Source organism: Lemur catta, chromosome 3 (genome assembly GCF_020740605.2).
Source record: "Lemur catta isolate mLemCat1 chromosome 3, mLemCat1.pri, whole genome shotgun sequence".
Lineage (NCBI taxonomy): Eukaryota > Metazoa > Chordata > Mammalia > Primates > Lemuridae > Lemur > Lemur catta.
The window spans coordinates 22,588,636-22,607,216 of NC_059130.1; the positions used below are offsets into that span (position 1 = coordinate 22,588,636).

The window sequence follows — 18,581 nt, forward strand, 5'->3', positions numbered from 1 at the left end:
TCCTTCCGCTCAAAGCTACCCCTAAACCAGGAATAGCAAAAGGGAAACTGAGGTTTCCAAAAGAGGACACTAACTGTCTTGCCAATATCCCTTCTTCTATTATAAAAATGGGACCAGTGTCTCTATCAACGGGCCCCCTCTTACCTGGAGTCATTTTCCTGGAGGGATAGCCTTTCCTCCCTGAAATGCAAGATCTCTTGCTGTTTCTCCCGCAAGTCTTCCAAAAGCTGCTGTCTTTCCACCTTCTGGTGCTCCAGCTCCTTTTCCAGCTCTTGAAGCCGGGATCGAGAGGAGAGCAGAGCTTCCCTCAGGCTTTCTGTTTCCTGGGAGCGCTCTGGTGAGCAGAACACAGGAGTATTCACATTGTGGGGGGCCAAAGCTCAGCGGGAGGATGAGCCCAAGCACATCTGCCCTGACAAACAGAACTGAGGCGAAGGGAAGGAAGGCCCTGAGTTGGTGGGCAAAGGGAGTGCCAGCTCACTGTCCCACACACCCTGGGGAACAGAGTGCCTCTTTCTTTGCGAGATTTCACTCCACTGATTTAATCTGGCCTACCTCACTCTTAGAGAAAACATTGGGTTTCTAATGCTCACCATTTTCCAAATCTCACATACCATCTGTTCAATAGTCCATTCTTGAATTTTGACAAAGATCAACATCAAGATTTCTTTTTAGAATATATCATTTTCATAATTTTGAAAATGGGGACATTTGTTCTTTTCTGGACTTGCGGCACTTCTCTGATATTCACAGATCTTCTAAGATTACTGACAGGGACTCTGAGAACGAGGCTGTAGGTTTGGCCAGTGTTCTGGGGTGGAATGCGCCTGCAGATTGTGCTCATTTAAATCTCTTACTGTCTTCTCACCTGTGAGGTCTGTTCTAGTCTCTCCAAGCATGCAATGGTAGGTTAGTAGTTCTGCCTTCTCTCTTATCTATTAACTTGTGTTATCTTCCCCAAGCAGTGACCTTTCCTCTCAAGTCTTCTTGCTCTGAGGTGGCTAATTTAGAAATATCTCTTGATGTCTTTTTCCTTTTCCACAAGCATTCCTTCATTCTGGGCTTAATCCTTTTGGATACTATTCTCAGTCTTTTTATGGCTATTCAATAAATATTTGTAAATAAAAATAATCTGTTATTGATAATACACTGATTTAATCAAGATAATTAACACTAAGGTCAGCTGCCTCCCAGACCACATGGGAAATGACACCCACCTATGAATGCCCATTGAATAGGATTGGGAACATTCTGGAGGACAGTTGCTAATGTCTGCCGACACAGAGTCATAGCAGTACTGACCGGAGAGGAGCCCTGAGTGCATGGATGTGGTGAGGAGATAGAGGGGTGGCAGAGAAGGACCAGGGGGACACAGAGCTGCAGTAAAGTCTGGAGAAACTTGAGAGGGAATGTAGACGCTCACATTCCTTCCTTTCCTGGTTCCAAATTGGCTGTGAGTGGGAGGAGGTAGAACAGATAGCAAACTGATATCCAGTTTGACAGCTAGTGACTCTGGATCTATGCAGATGGGCTTGCACAAAAGTGATGGATTTCCCTGAGCTATTCTCCCCAGAAGACTAGGAGTCTGAGGGCCCATAGTTGAGATCTCTGAGGAAGCAGCACTTTTTAGCCTGAGAATAGCTATTGGAATTTTGGGTTGGTGGATCTGCGTAGCTCTGTTACCTCTACCTTCTTCTCTTTGCTTTTCCAATTGGTGATTAGTGTGGCCAAGGAAGAGAGGGACCTAAGAGTGACCGCAGTTTGTGGTTTTTGACCACCCACCTCTGGAAATGTGACTCAGCTGAGCCTGAAGGCTTTGGTTTTCTTCCCTGAGGACTCTGTTCTCATTGCAGAGCTGAGGTATGGACTCTAGGCCCTGCCCGTAGAAGTTAGAGGTGGATCCGGTCCCTGAAAGTACACATTTGGGTAACAGATGCTTCTAAAAATTTCCCATTCTATATCTCACAAAGATACCATCCCAACCCAGAAGAAAACCCTGGGGACTCAAGGCCTGGGGCTAAATAAAGCACGGTAGGCTGAAGGCCTGGTTTTTGTGTGCCTCTTCTCAGTGGATTCTTCGCATGCATTACCACATGCCAAAACTGCAATGGTACAGGAGGCTCTTTTTTCCTAAAAAGCTGCTGCTGCAGTGTAGGCAGGACAACAGTGTGTGGAAGGGTTGGCCTGCAAGTGACAGCAGCTCAGGAGAGTGTGAGGAGAAAGGCCACCTCAGTGAAGTGGCCAGTGGTACAGGGGGACCACTGCAGATCTGGCTCTACTACTTGCCAATCACAAGACAAGGGCACAAGGAATCAGCAGGCAGTGTATAGGCAGAGTAAGGATGAGCTGAGAAGTCAGGCAGCTCCGGGGCCCAGACCTGGTTCTGCCTCAAGGAAAGTTATCCTCTAAGCTCAGAGATGTCCATCAAGTAGGGGTAACAGTACTTGCTCCACCTCCCTTGCTGGACTATTTGTAAGGAGCAAGTGAAGTAAAGCATATCAAAGTGCTTTGAAATCTGTGAAGCTCTGCCTATGGGTTCTCCCTTCACAAGTTCCCCAAATACGGCCAGAAACAGGAAGACCTGGGCCTTTCCTACCGCTTCCACGGGCCGTAGAGCTAAGCCGGTGTTCCAGCTGCTCCCGCAGACGGTCGTTGATGCAGATGGACTCCTCCAGGCGCTGGCGCAGGTTCCGAATTTCACCAAGATGCTCTTCCAGCAGGTCAGCGCCTGCAGCCATCCCCCCAGGACGTGGAAAGAGGTGGGAGAATCTCAGTTACTAGTGGGGGTGGGGCTCAGCCAGTGGCCTCTGGGCAAGATCCCTAACCATCATTAGCCGTCTGCCAACTGCATCCTCGCACACAGGCACCCAGGGGACTGGCAATCTTGTTTAAAGAGTAAACGGACTTTCAAACACAGGACGGCCCCTTGCTAAGGAAACCCATGGGCCTCCTCCCACACAGGGGTCTTGTACATGAAAGCGAGTGCCACATGTTTTTAAAAAATAACTGAAGGCTCTGGACAGGGCCTGCCTAGCATCTGGAGAGGTAATGACACCTCCTGGGTGTGACTCTGAGGATGATAGGGAAGTCCTCACTCTACCTGTCTTCTAATCCCTTTCTTCTCACTGGTATATGACTGAGCACTCTTTAACGAGGGGCAAAGTCCTTCCTCCCACCCTTAGAGAGAAGGCCTAAAGTAAAAGTACATGACCTTAAACTTACTCTATGGGATTAATGACTGATAATGCTTCCCCCAAATCACTTTTAATACAATAGGAAGAAAAGATAGCCTGCGGGGATCTAGGGAGCTGAGGGTGGATTAGAGAGGAGGAAGAAGTACCCCAAACAAAGGAAAGAGATGCAGCAAAGAACAACAGAAGGGATGCTGACAACAGACTACATCAGCTGCACCATTTTGCTTTGGGCTCTGTCTTTTTCTGAAAATCACAATTGTCTCACTCTTGGAACTGAGCTGCATCCCAGATTCACAGCCTCAGCTCCACCTCTCTGCTTGGTGTGGTTGGGTTTTGTGCACAGGATACATGAGTGGGGTAGGGGAGCCGTGTCCTTTTCTGTTAACAACTCCTGACTGATGGAAGAGTCCTTGTGAATGCCTGTCCCTGGCATTCTGGAAGGGTCTGAGAGAGTGTGTGTGAAGAGGTCAGGGTTCAGGGATAGAGAAGCACATGAACGTGACAGCACAAGAGGTGGGTCCCTGACTCTCGCGTGTCCCTGCAGAGCACTGAGGCCTGGGCAGGGAGAATGAAGGGATACGCTTGGAAAGGATCAAGCTCTGGTACAGCCCTTTCATTTTAGACCTACTCTGTGAGCCAGGGACTAGAGGAGAAATGAAAAAAGCCCTGTCCAGGTGGGACAGGAGTAGACTGTGAATGAGATTTCCTTTCAAGGGCAGAACCTCTCAGCTTTGTGCTTTACCTGTGGGTTTGGAGTTAAGCTGGCACACAGAGGAGCCTGAGGACAGGTCCCCAGACACACTCCCCTTCTGAGGCCTCATCACGCCCCACTGGCCACTGCTGCCCAGGTAGCCAGGCTCCAGGATTCTGCCCAGTTCTAGGCTGCCCCTCGGAGGAGAGTGGGGCTGGGCAGGGTTGAGGTAGTGGGAAGAGCCGGTTTCCAAGTGGCTGCTTGGTAATGTAGGTGGGGGAGCAGGAGGGACAGTGCTGACACCTGGGCAGAAAGAAATATGAGTGAGAAACAAACAGCGTGGTCAGAAAGGAAGGATTGGCAAGACAGTGTGGGATTGCTAAGAACGGAGACTGACAGGAGACAGGTGGGATGTGGAGATGCCAGGGCAATGTGGAATACCAATTAGATGAAGACTCATAACCTAGAGGTTACAACTCTTGCCCTTGCATTTCCTAGCATGAGACACACAAGGTAGAGGATGGATACAGAATCTGACACTCACCGCTGTACACAAAGGAAAAATCCAGTGTCCCCACTCCTGGATCCTACTATAATTCCTCATGACACAGTTCAAAGGAAGTTCCAGAAGTAGGACTTAGCCTCAAAGTTACAGGTCAAGAGTACAATGGGATATAGGATTGAGTTTACCTGTGAACAGGAGTATCTGTTTGCCTAGGAGTACTAGCCTTCCCCAAAAGCCAACCAGCTAATATTTCCATCTCTCCTTTGAGGTTTTTAGAGGAGAAAGGGGACATGAAGTGTAGCTAGATATGGTGGCCCCAATTCCTTCAGAATGAAAAACTTTTTGCTGAGGCTGGGGAAGGTTCTATGTGAGACAAGTGGTTATTTGGATCCCATCCAATGTGATTCAAAGAATTGAAAAACGTCATCACTCCTGTGTAAAGAACCATTGAACACTATTCCAAGGAGGGAGGGAGGACCTTTCCTTCCATAGGCTGATACTTTCATAGATTCTATGGAATCACAGGCCTTTCCCTTGAGCCCCGTCATTTGACTTCTCTGTAAAAAGAAGCCCAGCATGGGGGAAACAGGGAGAGGTGGTCAGGACCATAGTTTAGGAAAAAGTTCAGAAGAATGCTTTCTTCCCAGGGATTATGAACTTGGGCAGCAGAACAGACAGGTAGTTCCCCCTCAGCAAACAAGACTGAGGTCATTTTTTTCTCTAATCAAGCCAGACTCCTCAGAGAGGTTAATGCAATTGCCACTTGCCAATTTTTGTCTGTTTGTAACTGGTTCTCAAATTTGGCCACATACTGAAATCACCTGAGAAAATCTAAAAAAGTATACTGATACTTGGACCCCAAGAGATTTTGCCTTAACTGGCATAGGATACATCTTGAGCTATGGAGCAATGGATATTTCAAAATCATTCCAGGTGATCCAATAGGCAACAAAGTTTGAGAAGTATTATCATGGGTCTCTCTTTTTCCAATTTGCAAAATACTCGATGTTCATTAGAATCACTGAGACTTAAGGAGGGAGATTAAGAATTTAAGCACCTAAATTTTAGTAGGAACTCAATGAAGATATAATTTCCTACCTATTTCACACATCCTACAACCCCACTCCAACACAGGGCAAAGAGGAAAATCAGTGGTTGTAGACAGCCAGCTTATTTTTTAATCAAGGTCATGGGAGGTTCCAAGTTTATCATAACAGTGATTAGTATTCTCATGTTCCAGTCTCCCCTGACCACACAATACAAAGCACATGCCCTAAACCATGCAAAGACACCATACAGACTCTCACACAAGATTTTACTCACACAAGGAGATTTTAGCCCCACAGAGACCTGAGAAGCCACCAAGCACCCTGTCCACATGGAAAATTCATTCAAAGCAAACAATGAGTGCTGGTAAGCAATGGTCCCTTGGAAAGGATCATGCCTTCAGCTGTGAAAAGAAAGGGCTACAATCTTCCTCACCAAGGCTGGGACCACCCAAACTCTGGTCAACGGCCTCAGACTCAATGGGACTCCAATTCAACCCACAACAACGTGCTCTCCTTCCATCCTTTCCTTTGGACAAAGAGAAGTTGGCACATGTGGAAAGACAAAGGGAAAGGAGGCAAGGGAAAGAAGTGGAAGCTAGAGAATACTCTTGCCTTTTGGCATTTGTTACCCACCAATTGTGGGTGCCAGAATTACTGAAGTAACAAGTGTTAGGTCAGAAACACCAGCACCTTTGACTAGTCTCTGAAGAGAGAGAAAAGATTGTTGCAAGGGGTTTCCAGAGTTTGTTCAGCTAAGCTCAGTGCCACACTCTAAACAGGGTGGTGACAAAACCATCCTAAGTGGAAAAGGTATAATGGAAACACAGAACCTGGAGCAGAAGATGGCATTCAAGCCCACCTCTCCCACTTACTAGTGACCTTGAACAAGTACTTTCATTTCCCTGAGCTTTCATTCGCTGCACTGGCCTTATCTATCACACAGGAGTTTTGTGAGGCTCATGTTGCTAGGTAAGCCCTCGATTGCTGTACCTGTGTAAAGCTGGTAAGCAGAAGAGTTGGCCTGTTAGACTTCTCTGCCTACAGAATGTACAAACTCTCCTGAAAATGGTCTTGGTCTAGCTGGTTCTGGAAGTCAAACTGGGGGCAGACTAAACAAAGTATCCATTTCCAGGGTTGACAAAAGAAATAGGTTGGTCCAAATGGCAATTGGGGTTTCAGAGACAGGGACACATCTGAAACCAAGATGGCCTTTTAGAAAGAAGACAAAGAAAAAAAATAAATAAAAATTCTTAAAAGATAGGGATACAAGTCCTTGGCTATGGTCTTGGGTCACTGGACACCCTTGGCATGGTGACCCTTGTCATCAACCTCTGGCTCACCCGAGCTTCTTGGCAGGCACAGAAAATGGTTTTAACTTAATTTTAAACTGCTTTCTAGTTGTTGTTGTTGCTTAAGGTACTACCAGAGAGCAAATTCATCATGTGAGGGTTTTTTCATTATTTTTTCTAAGCTATAAGGAATCACACGCATAAAATTTTATGATGAGGCATCCGGCCCATAAATATATCAAACCCTTTTCTAAAAGATGACTGTACACACTCCCTGAATTATGTAACTACTTAAGATCAATGATCTTTGGGAGTCACAGGACAGAATTCACAATCAGACACCACAGCCTATGCTTGTGTTTCTGGCTGCCCATGTGTTACCTGTCCCAGGACAGGGATGGACCTTGTGCAATAGGAAAGGGGCTTGGTCACTTCCTCTTCCAAATCCCTCTACCACCATCCTTTTTGCCCCAGCCTGATGATGTCAGGGACAGGAGGATATAACAGCCACGCAAAGGAGCCCATTGAACGTGGCCATCCTTTTCATGGCCACTTCATCCAGCATAGGCAAAATATACTGTCCCTCTCCCACCCCCTACCAGTATGCATTTCACCAGTCTGCCAGGGCTTCGGCATACTTGGTCGTGCCCAACAGTGCTTGCAGTGTGTGAGCACCAGGTCTAGAGCCTCATGAACACATATACCTGTCAACTGATGAGACACACACACCAGAAAGATAACAGTAAATACATTTCTAAAAAAAGCAAGCAGAGCTTTTCTTCAGTCTCCCATTTGTAACACGTAGTGCCACGTTGTTGTTTTAAACCCTGCCGTTAAGCCCATGCCATGCAGAGCAACACGGTGTGCCAGCACACGAATGCAGCAGGAAGTGCTCACTTTCTCCCAACTGCTTCTGCAGCATCTGCAGCTCCTGTTGAGCCTCAGCCAAGGAGACCACCGGTGTCTCACCGCAGCCAAGAAGGGGAGGGCCAGGGGGGCTGAAAGGCAGGAAGCTGGACGGAGCTGAGGGCAATGGTGCCTGGGGAAAGCTAGCCAGCTTGGGTATGGAGTGAAAATGAAAGCCTAGAAACAGAAAGTTAGGGAGAAGGAGACATATCATTGAGAGAAAGGGAGAGAAAAGAATAGGTAAAAAGATTGAGAAGGCGAAACCATTCCCTGACCAGACGTCACCCCGGGGAGTGGCCATCATTTAACGCAGTGCAAGCTGAGACAGCCAAGGGTGATCATTGCTACCAGAGAGGCTGGCCTGGCTGACCCCTCCCACTCCTCCACTGCCAGAGCTATCCTGCATACATATTCTATGTTCACCTTGAAAGCAATTGGCTACAGAAGGTCAGGTGGCATTACTGAGCCCCACCCAGCAATGCTGGGTATGGACAGGTCCAGGTGGCTGTGCCTGAATGCTCTCAAGGGGCCGTGGGGTGCCACTCTCAGCATGTGCCATCTTTGGCCCTGGAACAAGACTCTCTGTATACCTAGAACTCCTCTTCTGAAAGCATCAGGGCCCATCCTGAGGAGGGCAGCAGTGGACAAGGGCTGTGGAGAACTGCATTAGTGCATGCAGTTCACAACTCTGATGCAAACAAACTTCAGAATCCTGAATCAACGTGTTCATTCACCAAATCAAAAACAGAAGCCTTGGTGGACTGGCTTAGACACAGTGGCTTGCAAACCTGCCTGGGCATTCGAATCACTTAGGGAAAAGCTTTTGTTACATGTAGATTCTTTAGGCCTTAATGCAGACCTACAGAATTATAAACTTTGAGAGCAGGGCTTGGAAATTTACATTTTAAAAAATCTTCCCAGGTGATCTTTAGGTAGGCCATCTACAGACAGATGCTTAGAAACCCCGGGAAGTTCCAATGTTTGACTTTGTTTCTTCTTTCCTTAAAACGGCTATTGGGCAGGTAGCCAATGGAGGGAGCAGAAATCAAGACTGACTTGTGGAGACTGTCTGATGTAGAAGACAATAATTACATTCTAAAACATATCCCTGCCCTGTGGTGCTAACACCACATCAGATCAATACTGCAAAGACACCCAAATTGCCAAGTGACATAGCCCACACTTCCTTTGTGGAGGCATTCTGATTTTAAACCCTTGATCTTCTGCTCTGTTTAAACCCAAAACATTAAGCAAATGTCTACACTCTGGGCGAACAGCTCCCCCACCCCCGATCTCCTGGTCCAGTGGCTGCCTGCTCTGGGTCAGAATCTTTGAGCTCAGGCTCAGGAAGAGTCAAAACACTTCCTCTTCCTTAAGATTTTGGCTAAATTGTCCCCAGGAAGATAAGAGTGGAAGAAGAAAGCACTATGCCTTCTGGGAGCACCTTTACCCGAGTCAAACCTCACCACAAGCCACACTGAAGGCAGCCAGCCAGTTATGCTGGGAGGAAGGAAGTGGAGACAAGGTTTGCCCTTTCCCTGCCATCCCTGGCATGGAGCTGTGAGCGAACAGTGCACCCCTGGCAACTAAGCTGGGGCCTGTAAATGAATGTACCCCTTTAACTGCCCCCACGATATGCACTATGTACATATAAAAGACTGCCAATCCATTCATAAATCCACGATGAATGGTCATGTACTATGAGCAGAATCTTGTCTGAGGATGTTGCTGCGTCCTCAGCTATGAAGTAAGTTAGCACCACCTTCCGCAGGGGACCACTGTGCAGATTAAATGGGTGACGTGTAGGGGATCAGTAGATGTGAGTTTCTTTTTGTCCTTTGGCTGTTGTAATCCTGGGAGAAACATTTTGCCTCTTTGTCCCCCACGGTGAAATGAGAGAAAAAAAATGAAAATGTTTATTTAAAAATTATTAGCCCACTATTGGTTAAAACTGGTATGCAGATCAAAGATTGTTATAGATTATTTATTTTCTAAAATATTTAAAACAAAAAAATTAGGCATAATTGGCAAATGAGGATAGTCACTTGATGCTGCCCAGGACTTGATGCACATAGGCCCCTAACAGTCCAAAACTTTGTCCCTGAAGAAAAGTCAAACAGACAGCTGAGGGAGAGGGGATGAAGCCACTGCCCATGGGCTGTTGCATACCTGTATGGGCCTGGCTGGCCTCCTTGGGGGGATTCTGGGGGGTTGGCAAGCTGATGGGGTTGCTGCTGGATTCGGCCTTAACCCCCTGAGGTGCACTGGTGGCTGATGGTTTAGAAGAAAATACAGCAGAATGACTTGAATGATGGATGGAATCTATAAAACCCACGAATGAAAGAAAATGTTTGGTATTCTACAGAGAACTGGAATCCTGGCCTTATATTAAACTAGGGGTACCAGGGCTAGAGTCTTGCTTTCAGGCAAAGCACCAAGCACAAGCACTGTTATCAGTGTTCATTTTCTTGCTTGCAGATGGTTCCTTCAGTGAAGCAAACCACCTTAGGGGTGACAGAGGGGCTCAGAGCTCTGAAACCATGAAAATGGCACCTCCAAAAATACCAGGCAAGCCTAGCGGCATCTGTGAACATCCGCAAATACTTAGAGAACACTGCTCAGAAACTGCAAATAGCAAGATCATTACAGGAGAGATGAGATCGTAAAGACGGAGTCTTCCATCTTAAAGAAGGAGCTCAGACAGAGTCACCGGGGAAGAAAAGTCTGCCACGATCTTCTCACTCTCCCCACCGTGGCTCGCCTTGCATCCAACAGCACATACGTGCCAGTGGAGGCCAGGATGATAGAGGTAACTTGTAGGGTCAGAAGCAGAGCAAAGATCCTGACCTACTGGAGCTTGTGCTTGGCACCTGGTCTCAGAGCCATGTTCAGCCTGATACACACCAAGGTGGAGCTATAAGGCCTGGTTCCCGAGATCTCCTCTCAGCCTACATAAAGATGGTACCACTCAGAAAGTGGAGGCTACCTGAGTGGCCGGGTGAAGCTTTCTTCTCTTCATAGTGTGTGTACTCGCTGGCTATGTCCATGTCAGAGCAGGCTTCCAGCTCGTCAGACAGGAAGGAGGTGCTGCTGGGAGAGCGGTGGGAGTCAGACAAGGCACGGCTGCTGGGGGGCGTGAGGGACTGGGCATCCAGCTTGGCCTGCAGGACTTCAATCACTTTCTCCTTCTCCTGCAGCTCCCTGCTGAGCCTGGTGGGGGGGAAAGGGGGGCAAAAGGTGAAACCAACGTCACCCAGATCAACTAGCCCTGACTATGGCTCATGAGAAAAGCCACATAAGCCAGGGGGACCATGCCTACAGAGAATAATCAAAATAAGTCATTTCTAATTAGGGGTAGAAAGTAGGTAGGGTACAGATAGAGAACAACAGCCACCCAGTGCTCCGGCCACATAATATGCTGAGGACTAGCGGAGACACAGCTAGCCCTCATTTTAAGGCCCTGCTGCTTAAAGTGTGTTCCTTAGAACAACTGCAGTCTAAGAAGCTCGTTACCATATCCAGCAAGACAAGTACAAAAACTGAAAGTAAGCATTGAGAAACATAGAACAAATCATGTCCCAACATCCAAGAGTATAAGTGGAATCATGTAGTTAATTGAAGTACCGACCATGTATGTCTCTGTGATGGATTAGAAATAAAAAACAAAAACAAAACACCTTGTCTTTTACCACAGATATTTTGAGATTCTATTCTGAATTACCTGAGGGCCAGTGGCTCAAGTCCAGCTTGATCTTTCTCACTTTTATGATCCTCTGCAAACCAAATTCAGAAAGAAACAGTAAGAAATGAAACAGGTCCCACTTCACACATTACAAACGCAGGAGCCTAGGGGGACACAGAGAGTGATTACTCTGTGCATGCATCCAGGATAATCATTCTGGGACGCCTCAGGTTGTGTCTTTAGAGAAGTGACCTGGTAGGCTCACCTGAGCTCACTGGGTCACCACCATGACTGCTCCCACCCTAACGCAGGGCGAAAAATTTAAAATGGCTTTTGTTCCACTGATCATAAGGCTCTGGCCCAGCTGCCCTCTGGAACACTGCAGCCTCCATGTCCTGCCATAGACTGGCTCTTAGGGTACACGGCTGTGTTCTATCACAGCTTTTGTGTAGAACCTGCACTTATCTCTGAGGTGATGACAAGTAGCCCTGTCCCACCTCTGCCCCTGCCACCGGGAGATGGGCTGCTTGGCCCCAAAGCCTGATCCTGCTGTACTCCCTCAGGTGCTCTCCAGAAATCCCCTCTAGGTAAAGGGCTTCAGTGATAACCAACATAACCCTTGAACTACTAAAGCCAGTGTCTAGACCATGTCCAAAAGAGCACGGTGCTTGATCCATATTTAAAGTACATGCATGTATGATACCATGCTATAAATGAAGGAACAGACACTGAAAGGGTAAGTCATTTGCCCAAAGCAAGTTGGTGGCAGCATCAAGGCTAGAGCTTGGGTCTTGCTGTTCTTAGTTGGGGGCTCTTTGCACTATAACAAGGCTCTTAAGTCTCATTTCCCTCTCTCCCCTCTAGCACTGGATAGATGCTGCCTCCTGCCCCAAAGGTTCCCTTTCCATGGATGATGACGTTTCTGTGGCTGTAACACAACATCTCCCACCCCGCAGGCTCCTCTCGGTGCTCCCCACCAGCCAGTCTTCAACCTGCAACGGCTCCCAGGAGATGAGAAGGAAACAGGAGCTGCAGTGGAGATGTGGTGGCCACCGGGGCCTGGAACTGTGGGTGTGCCCGAGAGTATTCCAGAGCCCTGTGGCCAACTTACTGGTGCTGAGTTTGCTGGTGAGCCTCTCCGTCAGCTGGCTTCCCTGGGCAAGTTGCTCCCGGAAGCTCTGCCCCAGGTAGTAATCGATGTCATTGCTCCTCAGGAGATCCTCAAAAGATTTCACTGTATCTTTTGCATGCTGGGTGAGAAGATAACAGATACCTCTCCCTTCTCGTATTTTTTGCCGTAGGTAGGATAGTTCTCGGGCCTGATCCTGAATCAGGGAATCGTATTTCCTAATGCAGGAAAGAAGAGGAAAGAGTATGGAAAAGAGTGAATGATAAGTTATGGTAGCTTCCGTAGAAATTTCTGTCAGAACGTGCCTAAGGATCTCCCCCAAGCTGAATCCTGGCATATAAGCCATGGGAGGTATTTAACAGTAAATTCTGCCCTGAGAAACTGCTGCATCAAAAATTTAGTATGCCACTATTCATCAACTGTTTTATACCCGTCAGTCACATGTCCAGAAATAACCATAAGGTCTGTGAAGGTAAAGACTGTGCCATACGCTACATCCCTTACAGCACTGGTATCATGTGGACTCACAGTAACAACTCAGTAAACACTAGAATCACTTAAAACTAAGTCTAGATAGGACCTCTCATGTCTATTTCAAACACCATCTGATGTCTGAATTTCTTCCATGCTGTGATACTGGGGCAGACTGTATTTTTGCAAAGACGGCCATTACACAATCTTGCACACCTTCTGATGGCAGCCACATGACAAACCCTAAAGTGAGAGCCACTCAGCTGAGCCCAGTCAACCCACAGAAGCATGAGACACAATAAATTACTATTTGAAGCCACTAAGTTTTGGGCTGGGTTGTTAAGTAGCAATAGATAACCAGGACAGATAACAAGACGGATGTCTACCCCGTGTTTTTCAACACAAAGTATCAATAACAATTATAATTATGGCAAATAGCATTGAGAGCTTAATATACATTAGGCACTATTTTAAGCACTTATATTAATTCACTCAAACCTAATAACTACCCTTTGAGATGGGTTCTCTTATTATCCTCATTTAACCGGTAAGGACAAAGGCTCAGAAAGGTTAAGTAGGTTGCATAGCTAGTAAGTTCCAGAGCTGAGATTTAAACCCAGGCAGTCTAGGCTGGGTGCGGTGGCTCACACCTAGCACTCTGGGAGGCCAAGGCAGGAGGATCACTTGAGGTCAGGAGTTTGAGACCCGCCTGAGCAAGAGCAAGACCCCGTCTCTACCAAAAATAGAAAAAGTAGCCAGATGTGGTGGCGCACGCCTATAGTCCCAGCTACTTGAGAGGCTGAGGCAGGAGGATCACTTGAGCCCAAGAGTTTGAGGTTGTAGTGAGCTATGATGATGCCACTGTGCTCTAACCTGGGCAACAGAGTGAGACTGTGTCTCAAAAAATAAAAAAATAAAAAATAAACCCAGGCAGTCTGATTCCAGGCCACTACTATACTATACCACATATATTGTCACTTTATAATGCATTCCTAAGAGGAAATCCCAGAGACCTAGCATCTACCAGACACTGGGCCACTATCCAATGCCCTGCTGGCTCCTACCTTGTTCCTTCCTCAAACCTAAACTTATCATTTGAATTAAATGCCCTTCTGTGTACCCTACATTCTTTTCTCCAACTGCCTGAGCTACCATACTCTAAGCACTAACTTAGACATCGCCAATCAGATAGGGGTCCAAACAGTACCCTCCTTACCCAGGCCACGAGGCTGATCTCAGCTCCTCGGCCAGCTTCCCTTCTAGGCCGGCTTTTGGGAGCTGGGCCTCCAGCTGGGATACTCTCTGGATGAGACTCTCCAGATCCTTTTTGGCCTGAAGCCCTGGGGGGTAGAAAGCCCCAGCGCCATCAGACAGGCACTCCTCATCTTCGTCAGTGACACTATGAGGTGAAGACCCCTCGAGGGTGCCAACAGCCCTCAGCTTCCGGGGTCTTTCCAGACTGGATGAATAATCGCTTGTCACTGAGAGGGACCGGATGCGGCTCTTGAGGTTCTGAATGACCTTGTTGGCATTCTGCAGCTGGGACTTCAGATCTTTGATGTCCTTTTGTAGGACAGAGATGTCTTCCGACTTTCCATATGCCTGGAACTCTTCCTGCTTCCCACGCTGGCTCTCCAGGGGCTTCGTCCCAGGGGGGCTGGCCAGTGCCGAGCCCTGGCTCCCCTGCTCAGAGCACAGCCCCTCCATCAGGACCATTTCCTTGAGGCTGTCGTGCTCCTCACACTCTGAAAAAAGACAAAGATGTCTTCCTGAATAAAAGCTGGACATGCCGCTTTGGCAAGTCCCTTCAAGAGGAAGTAGGTTTGCTCATGAGGACAATAATTACTAGGGCAAAAGTTGAAGCAGTACTTTATTCAGCTCTGACACTGTGCAAGGCATTCAAATACAGTATTTCTTATCCTCCCAACATCCCTGCAAATTATTTTATTGACTGGGGGAACAAAAACTCAAAGAGAAGTATCCTAGCTTGTTCTCGATCACTCAACTAGCACGAGGCAGTCAGAATTCAAATCTTCCAATGTCCTGTGTTCACTCCACACACGTCGATACCTCTTAAGTAAGACATTAACATGAGCCTTATATACTTAGGATGGCCACAAAAATGTAGGACAGCCTATTCCTGCATGATGAAAGTTTAATGCTCTCCAAATATTACTATGATTTAAAAGTTCATTGGGTGACAACCCTGTGTGAAAAATAGGAATAGGAAAATAAAGACTTCAAAGACATGGCTCAGTATATTAACAGTGGTGTACTGGGGCAGTGTAGTCAGAATGAGAATGGATACATAGCCTTTTACCAGCTTCCAGGCATTTTCCTAAAGTGTTTTAGAAGAATCTGCTCATTTAAGTGACATTAATACACAGTGAGGTAGGTAGTTCCTTTATTGCCATTTTAACATGAAGAAACAGACATGGAAAAGTTCACAAACTGAGATTTGAACCAACCAGTCTGGCCCTAGGATCTTTGCTCTTAACTGCTGTGCTACACTGCCACAAATGCGAGAGAGATTGCCAGTGCTTCTCTCCTCTTCTGGGTTTTGATTTGGTGGGTAGCCCTATGGCTATGGTCCTTTTAATAATGCAAACAAAATTGTTTTCAACTTATGTCTTGCATGTTCCCCAAAGCTCCTTTGGTCTCTTCCTTAATAAGTAGGCCTTAGTATTTCTTTCTATAATAATCAATTAGATAGAACTTTATTAGTAATAGCAGTATGCCAAAAATTAATTGTAGAAATTCAAATTCACACTCAGTCTCATTTTGGCAAGAGTTTTCCTCCAAACTTCCTATCTTTCTCTGGTCCTGTGTCCCCTTCCCCTACACCCTGTCCCCACAATCGTCTGGTGTAGGATTGGCCAACAGCACCTAAACGTGACAGCTGATTCCAGGGAGGGAAGGTGAGCCCCAGAGCCTGTTCTCTTACCAGGACTGGTGGTCTCCTCCCGCTCAGCCTCATTCTCACTTCGGCCACAGGTCTCATAGCCCAGGTCCTGGAGGTCCACCTGGACCTGCTTGCTGTCCTGCTTCACCAAGGATTCACCTGCTCAGGAAGAAACAGCAGGAGTTACAGAATGACTGAATTCTCACATACACCCTCAACCTCAGTGACACATACCCTGGCCTTAAGGAGCTGGAAGGTTAGGCCTAGAGAAGAAGAAATGCTCCTTTGGACTTGTAAGGGAAGAGACCACATGCTTCAGGCAGCAGGACTTTCCTCCACCAGAAGGAAGCTGTGAAGCTCACTCTCAGATAACCCAGGCTCAGCTGGGACCAGACATCTGTAAGTTGGGGATTGCATACTATCATCTCTGGAAGCCCCAGTGAAACTAGAAAGTGCTTTATCCATAGGGGCTCAATAAATATTTGAATAGAGCTGAACTAATTTAGAGTCCCAACACATCTAGATCTGCACTGTCCAATAAGGAAATTACTAGCCACATGTGGCTACTTTATATTAAATTAATTAAAATAAAATAAAATAAAATTTCTAACTTGCACTAGCCATACATCATGTGCTCTATAACCACGTTATGTAGATATAGAACATTTCCATCACTGCAGGAAGTTCTGTTGGACAGTGCTGATTCTAGACCAACAATATGTTTTTGAATAATCTGCTATGGTGCAAAGAGAAGCAGAAGAAAGACAATTGGCACATGTTGAGAGAGGTAGGGCAGTTTATTGGCTATTCCAGAAATCAGCCACTTCCTCCCTTTACTCTCACTGCAAACTTGAAACCTTGCTTTACTCCTTTATTCTCCTTTGCCATCTGCAAATTGAAGTGAAATGTCCACTTCCACAATACTAGGACTATGGTCAGGACTAAATTTGTTTTGAGGTTGGGGAAGAAAAGTAAAGTCTACACAACATGTAGCTTCTCAGGAGGCAGAAAGATACTTTGGTGATGGTGAACTTATAAGACTTACTATCAGAGAATAAGCCTGTGATTTAAAAAAAAAAAAAAAGACTTACTAAATATGGCTCTGTATTTCTCCAGTTGGCTAGCCTGGGCAAAGACAGTGGCTTCTGACAGCAGCAGCTTCTCCTGGAGATCTTGATAGCGTTGTCTGCATTGTGCCAGCTGCGAACGCAGATGCTTGGTGGACCCCCGGAGGCTAAATTCTAACTGAGGTCCAGGGTCGCAGGCCTGGGACTGTTTATCCAGCTGCGGAATGGGCTGATACAGGGGTTAGGACAGTCTGAGTTCATCCCCCACTCAGTGACAGCACCTCCCCTCTGAACCCTGTGGACTTTATTCATGTGTCTGTCTCAGCACTTCTTATGCCACTTGGCAGTTACTTGCTTCCCAGATGGAGCTCCTGGAGAGCTGAGATGATGTTTTATTCATCTCGGCATCTACAGCACATAGCTCAGCACCAGTCAAGCCTGCAGAGGAGCTCTCAGTAAGCGTTTGCCCAGTGTTTGAAAAGAGAAGGATGGAAACCTCCATCTCTCCCTCATTCCTGTCCCTGCGGTTGTCTCAGAATCCTCGCATTCTCCACCTCACTGAATCCTCAGCAAACTTCCTCCCCTTAGGAGGATTCCAGTAACCCCTTCTGAGGCCCAGGAATAGACACCTGTGATGAGCTGTGACAAAATGGCAGTGATAAGGGAGAGATGTCATTACACACCACTTGTCTGGGCTGCCTCAAAACCTGACACATCCCTGTGTTACAGTGGTTACCACATCCTGTTGAAATTATCTGTTTCTGTACCATCTTTCCCCACCATATTGAGTATCTCAAGGATAAAGATCGGGTGTTAATGCCTGCTGCCAATGCCTTGTGTGTTATCTGGAAAATTAAGTATTCAGGAAATATTTATGAGATAATGTTTGTAAAAGCCTTTCTAAAGGTTGAATGTATATGGAATATTATTATTACCACTGCTTGTGGTGCAAGGTACCCTTCCCTTGGTATCTCCTGGCCCATAAGGCAGAGCTGTTTTAGGTGAAAACTGGCATCTCCGGCCCTTCTCCAAGTGTTTTTCACTTCATAGAAGCCCACACTTACCTGGAGGGCATCCACTGCAAGGGGGAGGCCCAGGTCAAGGCTCTGGGGTCTGGGGCAAGGCCTTGTCATAACATCCTCCTCCTCTTGCCGCTGGTGCTTCCCAGGAGGACAAACCAGTTCTGTGTTCATTCTGTCGATCTCCCTGGCCAGATGCACAAGGAGCTCCGGAGCAGGTTTACCATTCCCTTCCTTGCTGCTCAGCACCAGCTGTTCTTTGAGGAGGCTGATGATGTTGTGGGCATTCTTCAGTTTTCCCTGGAGCTTTCTGAACTCAGCCTGAAGGCTATTCTCATTCAGAATCCCCTTGGCTACCACAGTCTCCACCATCACCTCGCCCTTCTCCTTGTCTTCCTCAATCTCCCATCCATCAGACATTGCTTCTCCCATCTGCTCTTTCAGCTCTGCATTCTCAAGGCAAAGGCTCAGCATGGTATTCCTGCAGGGAACACACAGAATTAGGGGCCAGGTCTGGTCTTGACCATAGTTCCCGGTAGCCCTTTTTACCCACATCTCAGTCCACGATAGTCTCAGAGACAAACGAGTATAAAGCAACCTCAGAGACCTCCAAAATCTCCCTTATTTTACAGATAAGAAAGCCAAGGCTCAGGAAAAGTGAGAGATGTGCCCATCCT

General features: G+C 46.9%; 1 protein-coding gene across 18 annotated transcripts in view; it reads right to left on the reverse strand.

Annotated features, from left to right (window-relative positions):
* LOC123633855 (phosphodiesterase 4D interacting protein) overlaps nucleotides 1-18,581 on the reverse strand; it is a 175,631-nt gene that overhangs the window by 14,215 nt on the left and 142,835 nt on the right. For 4 of the 18 annotated variants that reach the window (XM_045544823.1, XM_045544813.1, XM_045544821.1 and 1 more), the window contains 13 exons: nucleotides 17,950-18,385; nucleotides 16,910-17,102; nucleotides 15,861-15,977; nucleotides 14,133-14,661; nucleotides 12,428-12,663; nucleotides 11,356-11,407; nucleotides 10,621-10,844; nucleotides 9,804-9,956; nucleotides 7,626-7,811; nucleotides 3,937-4,188; nucleotides 2,597-2,728; nucleotides 1,783-1,908; nucleotides 145-334 (listed from right to left, as the gene is read on the reverse strand). In XM_045544823.1, the coding sequence (XP_045400779.1) occupies nucleotides 145-334; nucleotides 1,783-1,908; nucleotides 2,597-2,728; nucleotides 3,937-4,188; nucleotides 7,626-7,811; nucleotides 9,804-9,956; nucleotides 10,621-10,844; nucleotides 11,356-11,407; nucleotides 12,428-12,663; nucleotides 14,133-14,661; nucleotides 15,861-15,977; nucleotides 16,910-17,102; nucleotides 17,950-18,385 (2,826 nt within the window). Of the gene's footprint in view, nucleotides 1-144; nucleotides 335-1,782; nucleotides 1,909-2,596; nucleotides 2,729-3,936; nucleotides 4,189-7,625; nucleotides 7,812-9,803; nucleotides 9,957-10,620; nucleotides 10,845-11,355; nucleotides 11,408-12,427; nucleotides 12,664-14,132; nucleotides 14,662-15,860; nucleotides 15,978-16,909; nucleotides 17,115-17,949; nucleotides 18,386-18,581 lie in introns of all 18 variants that reach the window. The other 14 variants (XM_045544812.1, XM_045544818.1, XM_045544807.1 and 11 more) reach the window with 8 other exon arrangements.